The 17500-nt window shown below is 54.3% G+C and overlaps 1 protein-coding gene across 3 annotated transcripts in view; it reads right to left on the reverse strand.

The window, feature by feature from the left end:
- Nucleotides 1-2153: 2153 nt before the first annotated feature.
- The window catches only part of traf3 (TNF receptor-associated factor 3), a 29100-nt gene continuing 13753 nt past the window's right edge, over nucleotides 2154-17500 (reverse strand). For all 3 annotated transcript variants that reach the window (XM_055155694.1, XM_055155691.1, XM_055155700.1), the window contains exons 4-14: nucleotides 16519-16623; nucleotides 15680-15844; nucleotides 12589-12669; nucleotides 10126-10200; nucleotides 9911-10003; nucleotides 9088-9228; nucleotides 7190-7340; nucleotides 6712-6797; nucleotides 5232-5489; nucleotides 3515-3706; nucleotides 2154-2644 (exon numbers count right to left, since the gene is read on the reverse strand). In XM_055155694.1, the coding sequence (XP_055011669.1) occupies nucleotides 2609-2644; nucleotides 3515-3706; nucleotides 5232-5489; nucleotides 6712-6797; nucleotides 7190-7340; nucleotides 9088-9228; nucleotides 9911-10003; nucleotides 10126-10200; nucleotides 12589-12669; nucleotides 15680-15844; nucleotides 16519-16623 (1383 nt within the window). In that variant the 3' untranslated portion in view covers nucleotides 2154-2608. The remainder of the gene's footprint in view (nucleotides 2645-3514; nucleotides 3707-5231; nucleotides 5490-6711; nucleotides 6798-7189; nucleotides 7341-9087; nucleotides 9229-9910; nucleotides 10004-10125; nucleotides 10201-12588; nucleotides 12670-15679; nucleotides 15845-16518; nucleotides 16624-17500) is intronic.

A 17500-nucleotide genomic window follows, 5' to 3' on the forward strand; every position in this document is an offset into this window, starting at 1 on the left:
GCCCAATTTATGGTTGTGTGTCAAATCGTCTGCGTCGCCGTGAACCCCGTTCTCATAGCGTCTGCGTCCTCAGAGCGTCTGCGTCCTCAGAGCGTCTGCGTCCTCAAAGACGTCTGCGTCCTCAAAGAGTCTGCGTCCTCAGAGCGTCTGCGTCCTCAGAGCGTCTGCGTCCTCAGAGAGCGTTGCGTCCCCAGAGTCTGCGTCCTCAGAGCGTCTGCGTCCTCAGAGCGTCTGCGTCCTCAGAGCGTCTGCGTCCTCAGAGCGTCTGCGTCCTCAGAGTCTGCGTCCTCAGAGCAGAGCGTCTCTGCGTCCTCAGAGCGTCTGCGTCCTCAGAGCGTCTGCGTCCTCAGAGCTGCGTCCTCAGAGCGCGTCCTCAGCAGAGTCTGCGTCCAGAGTCTGCGTCCTCAGAGCGTCTCAGAGCGTCCTCAGCGTCTCCTCAGAGCGTCTGCGTCCTCAGAGTCTGCGTCCTCAGAGTCTGCGTCCTCAGAGCGTCTGCGTCCTCAGAGCTGTCCTCAGAGCGTCCTCAGAGTCGTCTCAGCGTCTCAGAGCGTCTGCGTCCTCAGAGAGTCTGCGTCCTCAGAGCGTCTGCGTCCTCAGAGCGTCTGCGTCCTCAGAGAGTCTGCGTCCTCAGAGCGTCTGCGTCCTCAGAGTCTGCGTCCTCAGAGCGTCTGCGTCCTCAGAGCGTCTGCGTCCTCAGAGTCTGAGTCTGCGTCCTCAGAGCGTCTGCGCAGAGTCTGCGTCCTCAGAGCGCGTCTCTCAGAGCGTCTGCGTCCTCAGAGAGTCTGCGTCCTCAGAGTCTGTCCTCAGAGTCTCTGCGTCCTCAGAGCGTCTGCGTCCTCAGAGCGTCTGCAGAGCTAGTCCTCAGAGCTCTGCGTCCTCAGAGTCTGCGTCCTCTGCGTCTGAGCGTCCTCAGAGTCTGCGTCCTCAGAGTCTGTCCTCAGAGTCTGCGTCAGAGCGTCTCGTCTCGTCTGCGTCCTCAGAGAGTCTGCGTCCTCAGAGTCTGCGTCTCAGAGTCTGCGTCGTCTCAGCGCTCAGTCTGCGTCCTCAGAGTCTGCGTCCTCATAGCGTCTGCGTCCTCAGAGCGTCTGCGTCCTCAGAGCGTCTGCGTCCTCAGAGAGTCTGCGTCCTCAGAGCGTCTGCGTCCTCAGAGTCTGCGTCCTCAGAGCGTCTGCGTCCTCAGAGCGTCTCAGAGCGTCTGCGTCCTCAGAGCGTCTGCGTCCTCAGAGAGAGCGTCTGCGTCCTCAGAGTCTGCGTCCTCAGAGCGTCTGCGTCCTCAGAGCTCAGAGCGTCTGCGTCCTCAGAGTCTGCGTCCTCAGAGCGTCTGCGTCCTCAGAGTCTGCGTCCTCAGAGCGTCTGCGTCCTCAGAGCGTCTGCGTCCTCATGCGTCCTCAGAGTCTGCGTCCTCAGAGCGTCTGCGTCCTCAGAGTCTGCGTCCTCAGAGCGTCTGCGTCCTCAGAGTCTGCGTCCTCAGAGCGTCCGTCAGAGAGTCTGCGTCCTCAGAGTCTGCGTCCTCAGAGAGTCTGCGTCCTCAGAGCGTCTGCGTCCTCATAGCGTCTGCATCCTCAAACTGACGGAGTTGAGGCTGCCACTCTGCCCCCCCCCCATGAACCTGAACAGGAGTGATGTTTGTTTCAGATTCTGATTTCCAACTTGTCGTCTCTGGGCAGGTTCATTGATTGTATTTAACTGACCTGAGCTCTCAACTGTTCTTCCTGGAGACCTGGAGCAGGTTTTGGGTTGATGGGGGAAACTGGAGCAAACTCCACACAGAAAGACCCGGGGTTAGAAACAGTGGAGATCAGTAAAGGGTTCAGTTCAGGTTCAGTTCAGTTCAGTTCAGGTTCAGTTCAGGTTCAGTTCAGGTTCAGTTCAGATTCAGTTCAGGTTCAGTTCAGGTTCAGTTCAGGTTCAGTTCAGATTCAGTTCAGGTTCAGTTCAGGTTCAGTTGATTCCTTTTGCCTCGGGTCCTTTTCTTTGGGAGGTTTTAGTCTGGAAACACTCTTCAGTTTGATTGTTTATTGGTGTTTTTTAGATTCTAATATGTGATCATGTAATAGCCCCTCTACCCTGCCCCTGTCTGCTCCTGCCAGCTCCTGTCAGCTCAGGTCTGCTCCTGCCAGCTCCTCACACTGATATAAAAATGACATCAGAGACAGATTTTTCTTCATTTTATTTCATTCCACATCACAAACACAGTAAATCCTCTGCTCCTGTCTGCTCCTGTCAGCTCCTGTCTGCTCCTGTCACCCTGACATAAAAACACATTACAGACAGATATTTCTTTATTTTATTTCCACTCCACAAACACAGGGGGCGCTCCGCTGCCCTCTCAGTCTCTTGGGGCTCAGGTTTAGACCTGGTTCAGTCTTTCCGTGGTCCTGGTTTAGACCCGGTTCAGTCTTTCCATGGTCCTGGTTAAGACCCGGTTTAGTCTTTCCGTGGTCCTGGTTCAGGTTCAGTCCCGGTGCGGGCCGTAGCCGGTCGATGCACGGCATCGGTAAGCGGCCATGTTGCCGTGGCGACGCCCTCCTTCAGCCAATCAGAAGCCGCTCGGGACTTCTCAGCCGAGTCTCTGTGGAACCGCATTTCCCATCATCCTCTGGGACGGTCAGGGGTCCGGCAGGTCAGAGGTGTCCACCGTAACCTGAAACAACCAAAGGGTGAGTCCAAAGGGTGAGTCCAAAGGGTGAGTCCAAAGGGTGAGTCCAAAGGGTGAGTCTCAGCCCTTTAAAGAGCTCCAGTCTTCAAGAGTCAGACTCATGAAACCAACAGAGATTTAAGATGCTACACTTTAGTCCTGGTTCAGTCCTGGTTCAGTCCTGGTTCAGTCCTGGTTCAGTCCTGGTTCAGTCCTGGTTTAGTCCTGGTTTAGTCCTGGTTCAGTCCTGGTTTAGTCCTGGTTCAGTCCTGGTTCAGTCCTGGTTCAGTCCTGGTTTAGTCCTGGTTCAGTCCTGGTTCAGTCCTGGTTTCAGTCCTGGTTCAGTCCTGGTTTAGTCCTGGTTCAGTCCTGGTTCAGTCCTGGTTCAGTCCTGGTTCAGTCCTGGTTCAGTCCTGGTTTAGTCCTGGTTTAGTCCTGGTTTAGTCCTGGTTTTGGTTCAGTCCTGGTTCAGTCCTGGTTTAGTCCTGGTTCAGTCCTGGTTCAGTCCTGGTTCAGTCCTGGTTCAGTCCTGGTTTAGTCCTGGTTCAGTCCTGGTTCAGTCCTGGTTTAGTCCTGGTTTAGTCCTGGTTCAGTCCTGGTTTAGTCCTGGTTCAGTCCTGGTTTAGTCCTGGTTCAGTCCTGGTTCAGTCCTGGTTTAGTCCTGGTTCAGTCCTGGTTCAGTCCTGGTTCAGTCCTGGTTTAGTCCTGGTTTAGTCCTGGTTCAGTCCTGGTTTAGTCCTGGTTTAGTCCTGGTCCTGGTTCAGTCCTGGTTCAGTCCTGGTTCAGTCCTGGTTCAGTCCTGGTTTAGTCCTGGTTCAGTCCTGGTTCAGTCCTGGTTTAGTCCTGGTTCAGTCCTGGTTCAGTCCTGGTCCTTGCCTTGATGAAGATGGTGTCGTCCTTGATGTAGGACCCGGACTCGAGCATGGTCTGGTTGGCGAACAGGGGGCATCCTGAGGCGATGTTCATTTCGGCGCTGGGGCGTTTGAAGCTGCTGCTGTTGGGGTCGGGTTTGAAGGCGTCACCGAGGTGTTTACGGGCGCCGCCCTGGTCCATGAGCATCAGCGTCACCTAGGCAACGCACGCCACGCTTAGAGACGACATCACACACACTCGAACCACGTACATATAAAATATATAAAATAACCCCAAATACATATATGAAATCATATGAAATCATATGAAATCATATGAAATCATATTTCACTTCATACATTCCCTGTGACCTCGCAGTGTTAGGATTCGTTCGCTCGACGGTCGGTGGGAACTTTTTATCATTAAACCAGTTGCTGCTGTTTGGTCGTGACGTTTGTAATGCGCCGCTAACGAGGCTGGACTGATTTATTAAACTTTTCCCAAATCCCGTAGGAAGACGAACAATAAAGTCTTTCCCCTTGATAAAATTCACCAAATGTTCTCTTTGTTCTGGCTTTAAATCCTCGATCTCGGGAATCGTTGCCAACACAGAATGTCTGTCTCTTCTCTGATTGGCTGGTGCCCGAACTCGCACCTCTGGGGTTTTTGTGAACCGTCCTGGCTAATCAAATACAGGAAGTAAAGACACACAGCTCAAACCCACACTGACCTGCAAAAAGTCCCTGAAATAGTTTTCCCTTCAAAGCCCCAGGGTCAAAGTACAGACCAAAGCAAAAGGTACAGAAACCTAAAAGTGTGTCCGGAGTAACACTGATAACACCACACACACACAACACCCATACACACATATTATACACACACATGTTATATACACACACACACAACCCCATACACACATATTATACACACACATGTTATATACACACACACACAACCCCATACACACATATTATACACACACATGTTATATACACACACACACAACCCCATACACACATATTATACACACACACACGTTATATACACACACACACAACCCCATACACACATATTATACACACACATGTTATATACACACACACACAACCCATACATACACACACACACACGTTATATATACACACACACACACACACACACATACACACATGTTATATACACACACACACAACCCCATACACACGTTATATACACACATGTGTTATACAAACACACACACAACCCCATACACACGTTATACACACATGTGTTATATACACACAGCAGTGTATATAACACATGTGTGTATATAACACGTGTGTGTGTATATAACACGTGAGTTATACACACACGTGTTATATACACACACATGTTATATACACACACGTGTTATATACACACACGTGTTATACACACATGTGTATATACACATGTGTATAAAACACATGTGTTATATACACACACACGTGTGTATAACACATGTGTTATATACACATGTGTTATATACACATGTGTTATAACACACGTGTTATATACACATGTGTATATAACACATGTGTTATATACACATGTGTTATATACACACCTGTGTTATACACACACGTGTTATATACACATGTGTATATATAACACATGTGTTATATATACACATGTGTTATACACACGTGTTATACACACGTGTTATTTACACACATTTCTTGAAGAACATTTCCAGACACACTGGCTGTAGACGTGGTGGTACCTTCTGTTTGAAAGGCCAGTGCAGCAGAGCGTCGTATTCTCCTCTCATCACCACAAAGAAGAGCGACAGGTGCGTCCCTTTGCCCATCCCGTCCCCGTTCAGGTAAACGCGGGCGCACATCTTATACCCGAAGTACGACGTGTAAAACGGCTGCGAGTAAAGACTCAGCGTCTTCCCCGAAACCGCCTCCTGCTTCCTCCGAGTGTAATCACGAATCTTCCAGATCAGAGTCCCGTTATAACTCGCCGTCTCCAGCACCTGCCACACCACAGGGTTAGTCCCGGTCTAGTCCCGGTCTAGTCCCGGTCTAGTCCCGGTCAAGTCCCGGTCTAGTCCCGGTCTAGTCCCCGGTCAAGTCCGGTCAAGTCCGGTCTAGTCCCGGTCTAGTCCCGGTCTAGTCCCGGTCAAGTCCCGGTCTAGTCCCGGTCAAGTCCCGGTCTAGTCCCGGTCAAGTCCCGGTCTAGTCCCGGTCTAGTCCCGGTCTAGTCCCGGTCAAGTCCCGGTCTAGTCCCGGTCTAGTCCCGGTCAAGTCCCGGTCTAGTCCCGGTCTAGTCCCGGTCAAGTCCCGGTCTAGTCCCGGTCTAGTCCCGGTCTAGTCCCGGTCAAGTCCCGGTCTAGTCCCGTCTAGTCCCGGTCAAGTCCCGGTCAAGTCCCGTCTCTAGTCCCGGTCTAAGTCCGGTCAAGTCCCGGTCTAGTCCCGGTCTAGTCCCGGTCAAGTCCCGGTCTAGTCCCGGTCTAGTCCCGGTCAAGTCCCGGTCTAGTCCCGGTCTAGTCCCGGTCTAGTCCCGGTCTAGTCCCGGTCTAGTCCCGGTCTAGTCCCGGTCTAGTCCCGGTCTAGTCCCGGTCAAGTCCCGGTCTAGTCCCGGTCTAGTCCCGGTCCTAGTCCCGGTCCTAGTCCCGGTCTAGTCCCGGCCTAGTCCCGGTCCTAGTCCCGGTCAAGTCCCGGTCTAGTCCCGGTCTAGTCCCGGTCAAGTCCCGGTCTAGTCCCGGTCAAGTCCCGGTCAAGTCCCGGTCTAGTCCCGGTCAAGTCCCGGTCTAGTCCCGGTCTAGTCCCGGTCTAGTCCCGGTCTAGTCCCGGTCTAGTCCCGGTCTAGTCCCGGTCTAGTCCCGGTCTAGTCCCGGCCTAGTCCCGGTCTAGTCCCGGTCTAGTCCCGGTCTAGTCCCGGTCTAGTCCCCGGTCTAGTCCCGGTCAAGTCCCGGTCTAGTCCCGGTCTAGTCCCGGTCTAGTCCCGGTCAAGTCCCGGTCTAGTCCCGGTCTAGTCCCGGTCAAGTCCCGGTCTAGTCCCGGTCTAGTCCCGGTCTAGTCCCGGTCTAGTCCCGGTCCAGTCCCGTCTAGTCCCGGTCTAGTCCCGGTAGTCCCGGTCAGTCCCGGTCAGTCCCGGTCTAGTCCCGGTCAAGTCCCGGTCTAGTCCCGATCTAGTCCCGGTCAGTCCCGGTCTAGTCCCGGCCTAGTCCCGGTCTAGTCCCGCTCTAGTCTCACCTGGAAACGCAGGTCCATATCAGCCAATCGGATCTCATGAACGCTGAGCACATCGTCATGACGACCGAGCTGCGTCTCCAGCGTCACTGCACACAGAGGTCACACAGGGGTCACACAGGGGTCACACAGGGGTCACACAGAGGTCACACAGGGGTCACACAGGGGTCACACAGAGGTCACACAGAGGTCACACAGGGGTCACACAGGGTCACACAGGGTCACACAGAGGTCACACAGGGTCACACAGGGGTCACACAGGGTCACAGAGGTCACAGGGGTCAGAGGTCACAGAGGTCACACAGAGGTCACACAGGGGTCACACAGGGGTCACACAGAGGTCACAGTCACAGGTCAGGGGTCACACAGGGTCACACAGGGGTCACACAGAGGTCACACAGGGTCACACAGGGTCACAGGCAGGGTCACACAGGGTCGGGTCAGGGTCAGGGTCATGGGTCAGGCGTCAGGTCGGACTCACCCAGGGCGTGGCTGGTCCCGGCTCCGGTCCGGGTCTGTTCCAGGGCCGTGATCCGGGTTCTCAGGTTCTCGACTTCGTCTCTGAGGGAACGAACAGAACGAAGCTCCATCTCCAAGTCCAGAAGCTTCTCAGAGTGAGCGCTCAGCAACTTCTGCAGGACCAGAGAACGGGTCTGAACCAGGACTAAACCAGGACTAAACCGGGTCTGAACCAGGTCTGAACCAGGTCTGAACCAGGACTAAACCAGGTCTGAACCAGGACTAAACCAGGACTAAACCAGGACTAAACCAGGACTAAACCGGGTCTGAACCAGGTCTGAACCAGGTCTGAACCAGGTCTGAACCAGGACTAAACCAGGTCTGAACCAGGACTAAACCAGGACTAAACCAGGACTAAACCAGGACTAAACTGGGTCTGTTCTCCATACCTGTACAGTGGGTTAGTTCTGGTCTGGTCCTGGTCTTGGTTTAGTCTTGGTCCTGGTCTGGTTCTAGCCTGGTCCTGGTCTAGTCCTGATCTGGTTCTGGTCTGGTTCTGGCCTGGTTCTAGCCTGGTTCTGGCCTGGTGCTGGTCTGGTGCTGGTCTGGTTCTAGCCTGGTTCTGGTCTGGTTCTGGTCTGGTTCTGGCCTGGTTCTGGTCTGGTCTGGTCTGGTGCTGGTCTGGTGCTGGTCTGGTTCTGGTCTGGTTCTGGTCTGGTCTGGTCTGGTCTGGTCTGGTCTGGTCTGGTCTGGTTCTGGTCTGGTGCTGGTCTGGTGCTGGTCTGGTGCTGGTCTGGTTCTGGTCTGGTTCTGGCCTGGTTCTGGCCTGGTTCTAGCCTGGTTCTGGTCTGGTTCTGGTCTGGTGCTGGCCTGGTGCTGGTCTGGTGCTGGTGCTGGTCTGGTGCTGGTCTGGTTCTGGTTCTGGTCTGGTTCTGGTCTGGTGCTGGTCTGGTCTGGTCTGGTGCTGGTCTGGTTCTGGTTCTGGTTCTGGTTCTGGTCTGGTCTGGTTCTGGCCTGGTTCTGGTTGGTCTGGTCTGGTTCTGGTCTGGTGCTGGTCTGGTGCTGGTCTGGTCTGGTGGTTCCTGGTTCTGGTCTGGTTGGTCTGGTCTGGTTGGTCTGGTCTGGTGGTCTGGTCTGGTCTGGTCTGGTCTGGTTCTGGTCTGGTGCTGGTGCTGGTCTGGTTCTGGTCTGGTTGGTCTGGTCTGGTGGTCTGGTCTGGTTGGTCTGGTCTGGTGCTGGTCTGGTCTGGTCTGGTCTGGTCTGGTGGTCTGGTTCTGGTTCTGGTCTGGTCTGGTCTGGTCTGGTTCTGGTCTGGTTCTGGTCTGGTGGTCTGGTCTGGTGCTGGTCTGGTCTGGTTCTGGTCTGGTTGGTCTGGTCTGGTTCTGGTTCTGGTGGTCTGGTGGTCTGGTCTGGTTGGTGGTCTGGTTGCTGGTCTGGTTCTGGTTCTGGTCTGGTTCTGGCCTGGTTCTGCCTGGTTCTGGTTCTGGTTGGCTGGTTGGTTCTGGGGTGGTGGTTCTGGGTGGTGGTTCTGGTCTGGTTCTGGTCTGGTTCTGGCCTGGTTCTAGCCTGGTGCTGGTCTGGTGCTGGTCTGGTTCTGGCCTGGTTCTGGTCTGGTGCTGGTCTGGTGCTGGCCTGGTTCTGGTCTGGTGCTGGTCTGGTTCTGGTCTGGTGCTGGTCTGGTTCTGGTCTGGTGCTGGTCTGGTGCTGGTCTGGTTCTGGTCTGGTGCTGGTGGTGCTGGTCTGGTCTGGTCTGGTGGTCTGGTCTGGTTCTGGTCTGCTGGTCTGGTCTGGTGGTTCTGGTCTGGTGCTGGTGCTGGTGGTGGTCTGGTCTGGTTCTGGTGCTGGTTCTGGTCTGTCTGGTCTGCTGGTCTGGTGCTGGTCTGGTTCTGGTCTGGTTCTGGTCTGGTTCTGGTCCGGTACCTGCACGGTGGTGAGCTTCTGTTCGCTCTGGCGGCTTCTTTCTCTCAGATCTTCATTGTGGACTTCAGTCTCAGACACACGACTGCTCAGACCTGGAAGAACCTGGAATCGGTCCGAGATCTCCACCCTCAAGTCCTCCACCTGCGGGGGGGTCAGAAGATGTAGGATGTAGGAGCTAGGACATAGGAGCTAGGATGTAGGAGCTAGGATGTAGGAGCTAGGACGTAGGATGTAGGGGCTAAGACATAGGATGTAGGACGTAAGATGTAGGAGCTAGGACATAGGATGTAGGAGCTAGGATGTAGGACGTAGGAGCTAGGACATAGGACATAAGATGTAGGAGCTAGAATGTAGGACGTAGGAGCTAGGGCATAGAATGTAGGATGTAGGAGCTAGGACATAGGATGTAGGAGCTAGGACGTAGGATGTAGGAGCTAGGACGTAGGAGCTAGGATGTAGGATGTAGGAGCTAGGACATAGGATGTAGGAGCTAGGACGTAGGATGTAGGAGCTAGGGCGTAGGATGTAGGAGCTAGGGCGTAGGATGTAGGAGCTAGGACATAGGATGTAGGATGTAGGAGCTAGGACATAGGATGTAGGACGTAGGAGCTAGGACATAGGATGTAGGACGTAGGAGCTAGGACATAGGATGTAGGACGTAGGATGTAGGAGCTAGGACATAGGATGTAGGAAATAGGAGCTAGGACATAGGATGTAGGACGTAGGAGCTAGGACATAGGATGTAGGACGTAGGATGTAGGAGCTAGGACATAGGATGTAGGACATAGGAGCTAGGACATAGGATGTAGGACGTAGGACGTACCTTGCTCTCGAGGGCGGAGCTTCTCGATGACATCATTCTTAAATGTTCAGACACAAACGTCGACTCGTGGAGTTTGAGTTCGTCCTTTAGACCCTGAAACAAAAGTTAAAAGGTTAAAGGTTAAACGTTACACACACGACACGCTCAGACAGGTGCACACTGACAGGTGCACACTGACAGGTGCAGTCAGACGGCAGGTGCGGCAGATGATGTACCTTAAAGGAGCAGCCCTGTCGGTGGAAGGGGCAGTTGGCCTGAGCTTTGGGACACTCCCCCTGGTGGACGAGTAACTGAAAGACACAAAAAAACAAAGAGTCAAGATCCTCGCAGAGGGACAGAGGGACAGAGGACAGAAGGACAGAGGACAGAAGGACAGAGGGACAGAGGGACAGAAGGACAGAGGGACAGAGGGACAGAGGACAGAAGGACAGAAGGACAGAGGACAGAGGGACAGAGGGACAGAAGGACAGAGGACAGAGGACAGAAGGACAGAGGACAGAGGACAGAGGGACAGAGGGACAGAGGGACAGAGGGACAGAGGACAGAGGGACAGAGGACAGAGGACAGAGGGACAGAGGGACAGAGGGACAGAGGACAGAGGGACAGAGGGACAGAGGGACAGAGGGACAGAGGGACAGAGGACAGAGGGACAGAGGGACAGAGGGACAGAGGGACAGAGGAGGGACAGAGGGACAGAGGACAGAGAGGGACAGAGGGACAGAGGGACAGAGGGACAGAGGACAGACAGAGGACAGAGGGACAGAGGGACAGAGGGAAGAGGACAGAGGACAGAGGACAGAGGACAGAGGGACAGAGGACAGAGGGACAGAGGGACAGAGGACAGAGGACAGAGGGACAGAGGACAGAGGACAGAGGGACAGAGGGACAGAGGGACAGAGGGACAGAAGGACAGAGGGACAGAGGGACAGAGGGACAGAGGGACAGAGGGACAGAGGGACAGAGGACAGAGGGACAGAGGGACAGAGGGACAGAGGGAGAGGACAGAGGGACAGAGGACAGAGGGACAGAGGGACAGAAGGACAGAGGGACAGAGGGACAGAGGGACAGAGGGACAGAGGACAGAGGACAGAGGACAGAGGACAGAGGACAGAGGACAGAGGGACAGAGGGACAGAGGGACAGAAGGGACAGAGGGACAGAGGGACAGAGGACAGAGGGACAGAAGGACAGAGGGACAGAGGGACAGAGGGACAGAGGGACAGAGGGACAGAGGGACAGAGGGACAGAGGGACAGAGGGACAGAGGGACAGAGGGACAGAGGACAGACAGAGGACAGAGGGACAGAGGACAGAGGGACAGAGGGACAGAGGGACAGAGGACAGAGGGACAGAGGACAGAGGGACAGAGGACAGAGGACAGAGGGACAGAGGGACAGAGGACAGAGGACAGAGGGACAGAGGACAGAGGACAGAGGGACAGAGGGACAGAGGACAGAGGGACAGAGGGACAGAGGGACAGAGGACAGAAGGACAGAGGGACAGAGGGACAGAGGGACAGAAGGGACAGAGGGACAGAGGGACAGAGGGACAGAGGACAGAGGACAGAGGACAGAGGGACAGAGGGACAGAGGACAGAGGACAGAGGACAGAGGGACAGAGGGACAGAGGGACAGAGGACAGAGGGACAGAGGGACAGAAGGACAGAGGGAAGACAGAGGGACAGAGGGACAGAGGGACAGAGGACAGAGGACAGAGGGACAGAGGACAGAGGACAGAGGGACAGAGGGACAGAAGGACAGAGGGACAGAGGGACAGAGGACAGAGGGACAGAGGGACAGAGGACAGAGGGACAGAGGACAGAGGGACAGAGGGACAGAGGGACAGAGGACAGAGGGACAGAGGGACAGAGGGACAAAGACAGGGACAGAGGGACAGAGGGACAGAGGGACAGAGGGACAGAGACAGGGACAGAGGGACAGAGGGACAGAGGGGACAGAGGACAGAGGGACAGAGGGACAGAAGGGACAGAAGGGACAGAGGGACAGAGGACAGAAGGACAAAGGGACAGAGGACAGAGGGACAGAGGGACAGAGGGACAGAAGGGACAGAGGACAGACAGAGGGACAGAGGACAGAGGACAGAGGACAGAGAGGGACAGAGACAGAAGGACAGAGGGACAGAGGGACAGAGGACAGAGGGAGGGACAGAGGGACAGAGGGACAGAGGGACAGAGGGACAGAAGGACAGAGGGGACAGAGACAGAGGGACAGAGGAAGAGGGACAAAGAGGGACAGAGGACAGAGGACAGAGGACAGAGGACAGAAGGGACAGAGGACAAAGGACAGAGGACAGAGGACAGAGGACAGAGGGACAGAGGACAGAAGGACAGAGGGACAGAGAGACAGAGGGACAGAGGACAGAGGGACAGAGGGACAGAGGGACAGAGGACAGAAGGACAGAGGACAGAGGGACAGAGGGACAGAGGGACAGAGGACAAAGGGACAGAACAGGGGACAGAGGACAGAGGGACAGAGACAGAGACAGAGGACAGAGGGACAGAGGACATAGGGACAGAGGACAGAAGGACAGAGGACAGAGGACAAAGGGACAGAGGGACAGAGGACATGTATAGTAGTAGTAATAGTAGTAGTAGAAGTAGTAGTAGTAGCAGTAGCAGTAGTAGTACTTGTAGTACTTGTAGTACTTGTAGTACTTGTACCTCAGAGCGGGGCAGGGGGGCAGAGGGACACAGGTTCGGGCAGGACACAGGAAACGCCGGACACACAGTCTCTTTGTGTTTCTACAAAAACATTTAGACCAATGAACAACAGGGACCTGCACCTGTCTGACACCTGTCTGACACCTGTCTGTCACCTGTCTGTCACCTGTCTGACACCTGTCTGTCACCTGTCTGACACCTGTCTGTCACCTGTCTGTCACCTGTCTGACACTGTCTGTCACCTGTCTGACCTGTCTGACACTGTCTGACACCTGTCTGTCACCTGTCTGACCTGTCTGACACCTGACACCTGTCTGTCACTGTCTGTCTGACACCTGTCTGTCACCTGTCTGTCACCTGACACCTGTCTGTCACCTGTCTGTCACCTGTCTGACACTGTCACCTGTCTGACACCTGTCTGTCACCTGTCTGACACCTGTCTGTCACCTGTCTGTCACCTGTCTGTCACCTGTCTGTCACCTGTCTGTCACCTGTCTGTCACCTGTCTGACACCTGTCTGTCACCTGTCTGACACCTGTCTGTCACCTGTCTGACACCTGTCTGTCACCTGTCTGTCACCTGTCTGTCACCTGTCCATCACGTCATGTGACAGACAGGTGACAGACAGGTGTGTGTGTGTGTGTGTGTGTGTGTGAGACAGGTGTGTGACAGGTGTGTGACAGGTGTGTGTGTGTGTGTGACAGGTGTGTGTGTGTGTGTGTGTGTGACAGGTGTGTGTGTGTGACAGGTGTGTGTGTGTGTGTGACAGGTGTGTGTGTGTGTGTGTGTGTGTGTGTGTACAGGTGTGTGTGTGACAGGTGTGTGTGACAGGTGTGTGTGTGTGTGTGTGACAGGTGTGTGTGTGTGACAGGTGTGTGTGTGTGTGTGTGACAGGTGTGTGTGTGTGTGTGTGAGACAGGTGTGTGTGTGTGACAGGTGTGACAGGTGTGTGACAGGTGTGTGTGTGTGACAGGTGTGTGACAGGTGTGTGTGTGTGACAGGTGTGTGACAGGTGTGTGTGTGTGTGTGTGTACAGGTGTGTGTGACAGGTGTGTGTGTGTGTGTGTGACAGGTGTGTGTGTGTGACAGGTGACAGTGTGTGACAGTGTGTGTGTGTGTGTGTGTGACAGGTGTGTGTGTGTGTGTGTGTGTGTGTGTGACAGGTGTGTGACAGGTGTGTGTGTGTGACAGGTGTGTGTGTGTGTGTGTGACAGGTGTGTGTGTGTGTGTGACAGGTGTGTGTGTGACAGGTGTGTGTGACAGGTGTGTGTGTGTGACAGGTGTGTGTGTGTGTGTGTGACACAGGTGTGTGTGTGTGTGTGTGTGACAGGTGTGTGTGTGTGACAGGTGTGTGTGTGTGTGTGTGTGTGTGTGACAGGTGTGTGTGTGTAACAGGTGTGTGTGTGTGTGTACAGGTGTGTGTGTGTGTGTGACAGGTGTGTGTGTGTGTGACAGGTGTGTGTGTGTGACAGGTGTGTGTGTGTGTGTGTGACAGGTGTGTGTGTGTGACAGGTGTGTGACAGGTGTGTGACAGGTGTGTGTGTGTGTGTGTGTGTGTGACAGGTGTGTGTGACAGGTGTGTGTGTGTGTGTGTGTGTGACAGGTGTGTGTGTGTGTGTGTGACAGGTGTGTGTGTGTGTGTGTGACAGGTGTGTGTGTGTGTGACAGGTGTGTGTGTGTGTGTGTGTGTGACAGGTGTGTGTGTGTGACAGGTGTGTGACAGGTGTGTGTGTGTGTGACAGGTGTGTGTGTGACAGGTGTGTGTGTGTGACAGGTGTGACAGGTGTGTGTGACAGGTGTGTGACAGGTGTGTGTGTGTGACAGGTGTGTGTGTGTGTGTGTGTGTGTGTGTGTGACAGGTGTGTGTGTGTGACAGGTGTGTGTGACAGGTGTGTGTGTGTGTGACAGGTGTGTGTGTGTGTGTGTGTGACAGGTGTGTGTGTGTGTGTGTGACAGGTGTGTGTGTGTGACAGGTGTGTGTGTGTGTGTGTGTGACAGGTGTGTGTGTGTGACAGGTGTGTGTGTGTGTGTGTGACAGGTGTGTGTGTGTGTGTGTGTGACAGGTGTGTGACAGGTGTGTGTGTGTGACAGGTGTGTGTGTGTGTGTGTGACAGGTGTGTGTGTGTGTGTGTGACAGTGTGTGTGTGTGTGACAGGTGTGTGTGTGTGTGTGACAGGTGTGTGTGTGACAGGTGTGTGTGTGTGTGTGTGTGTACAGGTGTGTGTGTGTGTGTGTGACAGGTGTGTGTGTGTGTGTGTGTGTGAGACAGGTGTGTGTGACAGGTGTGTGTGTGTGACAGTGTGTGTGTGTGTGTGTGTGTGTGACAGGTGTGTGTGTGTGTGTGACAGGTGTGTGACAGGTGTGTGTGTGTGTGTGACAGGTGTGTGTGTGTGTGTGTGTGTGTGTGACAGGTGTGTGTGTGTGTGTGTGACAGGTGTGTGTGTGTGTGTGTGACAGGTGTGTGTGTGTGTGTGTGACAGGTGTGTGTGTGTGTGTGTGTGTGTGACAGGTGTGTGTGTGTGACAGGTGTGTGTGTGTGACAGGTGTGTGTGTGTGTGACAGGTGTGTGTGTGTGTGTGTGTGTGTGACAGGTGTGTGTGTGTGTGTGTGACAGGTGTGTGACAGGTGTGTGTGTGACAGGTGTGTGTGTGTGTGTGTGTGTGTGTGTGACAGGTGTGTGTGTGTGTGTGTGACAGGTGTGTGTGTGACAGGTGTGTGTGTGTGTGTGTGACAGGTGTGTGACAGGTGTGTGTGTGTGACAGGTGTGTGACAGGTGTGTGTGTGTGTGACAGGTGTGTGTGTGTGTGTGTGACAGGTGTGTGTGTGTACAGGTGTGTGTGTGACAGGTGTGTGACAGGTGTGACAGGTGTGTGTGTGTGACAGGTGTGTGAGACAGGTGTGTGTGTGTGTGTGTGTGACAGGTGTGTGTGTGTGACAGGTGTGTGTGTGTGTGAGACAGGTGTGTGTGTGTGACAGGTGTGTGTGTGTGTGACAGGTGTGTGTGTGTGACATGTGTGTGACAGGTGTGTGTGTGTGTGACAGGTGTGTGTGTGTGACAGGTGTGTGACAGGTGTGTGTGACAGGTGCTCACCTGCAGCTCTGCCAGGGGCATCTTGCACAGACAGAACTCGCAGCTCGTTTCTCGGTGTTTACATTTCCAGTTCAAATGTTCAGGGACGTCCTTCCTCATCATCCGCTCCTGGCAGCGCCCGAGCGGGCACGGGACCTCCAGGAACGGGCACACGGTCAGGTGGTCCTGCAACGCCAAACACAAACTAACAACTGACCGACAGGAGCGGGCACACGGTCAGGTGGTCCTGCAACGCCAAACACAAACTAACAACTGACCGACAGGAGCGGGCACACGGTCAGGTGGTCCTGCAACGCCAAACACAAACTAACAACTGACCGACAGGAGCGGGTCAGAGTGGAGCTCTACTCTCCCGCCGGCCGATGCAGAACAGCAGCAGCGCGGGACACGTTTGTGGGCACGGGCGAGAGCGGGAAAATTCAGTGCGCAGACCTCTAGGTTAGAGGTCAGGGGTCACTCACCAGCAGCTCATGGGTTAGCGTCAGGGGTCAGGGGTCACTCACACACAGCTGCTGGGTTAGGGTCAGGGGTCACGGGTCAGGGGTCACTCACAAGCAGCTGCTGGGTTAGGGTCAGGGGTCGGGGGTCACGGGTCAGGGGTCACTCACACACAGCTGCTGGGTTAGGGTCAGGGGTCGGGGGTCACGGGTCACTCACACACAGCTGCTGAGTTAGGGTCACGGGTCAGGGGTCACTCACACACAGCTGCTGGGTTAGGGTCAGGGGTCAGGGGTCACTCACACACAGCTGCTGGGTTAGGGTCAGGGGTCGGGGGTCACGGGTCAGGGGTCACTCACACACAGCTGCTGAGTTAGGGTCAGGGGTCAGGGGTCACTCACCGGCAGCTGCTGCAGACTGATCTGTTCTTTACATCCGTCTTTTTCACTTCGACAGAAAACTTTAAGCGCCAGAATCTCGCGTTGACAACAGATGTCCCGGAAAATCTGAAAAAAATCACAACATTTTATTTATTTACAACAACAATGACAAAAAAACAACAACAGCAACAACACTGACAACAACACTGACAACAACACTGACAACAACACTGACAACAACAGAGACAACGACAACGACAACGACAAAGGCGTGTTGGGGCTGGCGTCACAGGGCCTGAATTAATGTTAGGGTTAGCATTGGTGTGTGTGTATGTGTGTGTGTGTATGTGTGTTGTGTGTGTGTCGTGTGTGTGTGTGTGTGTGTGTGTGTGTGTGTGTCGTGTGTGTCGTGTGTGTGTGTGTGTGTGTGTGTGTGTATGTGTGTTGTGTGTGTGTGTATGTGTGTTGTGTGTGTGTGTCGTGTGTGTGTGTGTCGTGTGTGTGTGTCTGTGTATGTGTGTGTGTGTGTGTGTGTCGTGTATGTGTGTGTGTGTGTGTGTGTGTGTGTCGTGTGTCTGTGTGTGTCGTGTATGTGTGTTGTGTGTGTGTGTCGTGTGTGTGTCTGTGTGTGTCGTGTATGTGTGTGTTGTGTGTGTGTCGTGTGTCTGTGTGTGTCGTGTATGTGTGTGTGTGTGTGTGTGTCGTGTGTGTCGTGTGTGTGTGTGTGTGTATGTGTGTTGTGTGTGTGTGTATGTGTGTTGTGTGTGTGTGTCGTGTGTGTGTGTGTCGTGTGTGTGTGTGTCGTGTGTGTGTGTGTCTGTGTATGTGTGTTGTGTGTCGTGTGTGTGTGTGTCTGTGTGTGTCGTGTATGTGTGTGTGTGTGTGTGTGTGTGTGTCGTGTGTGTGTGTGTGTGTGTGTGTCGTGTGTGTGTGTGTGTGTGTGTGTGTGTGTGTGTGTGTGTGTGTGTGTGTCGTGTGTGTGTGTGTCTGTGTGTGTATGTGT

The sequence above is a fragment of the Boleophthalmus pectinirostris genome, unplaced genomic scaffold (assembly GCF_026225935.1).
Source record: "Boleophthalmus pectinirostris isolate CB_2022bp ecotype Guang Dong unplaced genomic scaffold, ASM2622593v1 HiC_scaffold_10, whole genome shotgun sequence".
In the NCBI taxonomy this organism is placed as follows: domain Eukaryota; kingdom Metazoa; phylum Chordata; class Actinopteri; order Gobiiformes; family Gobiidae; genus Boleophthalmus; species Boleophthalmus pectinirostris.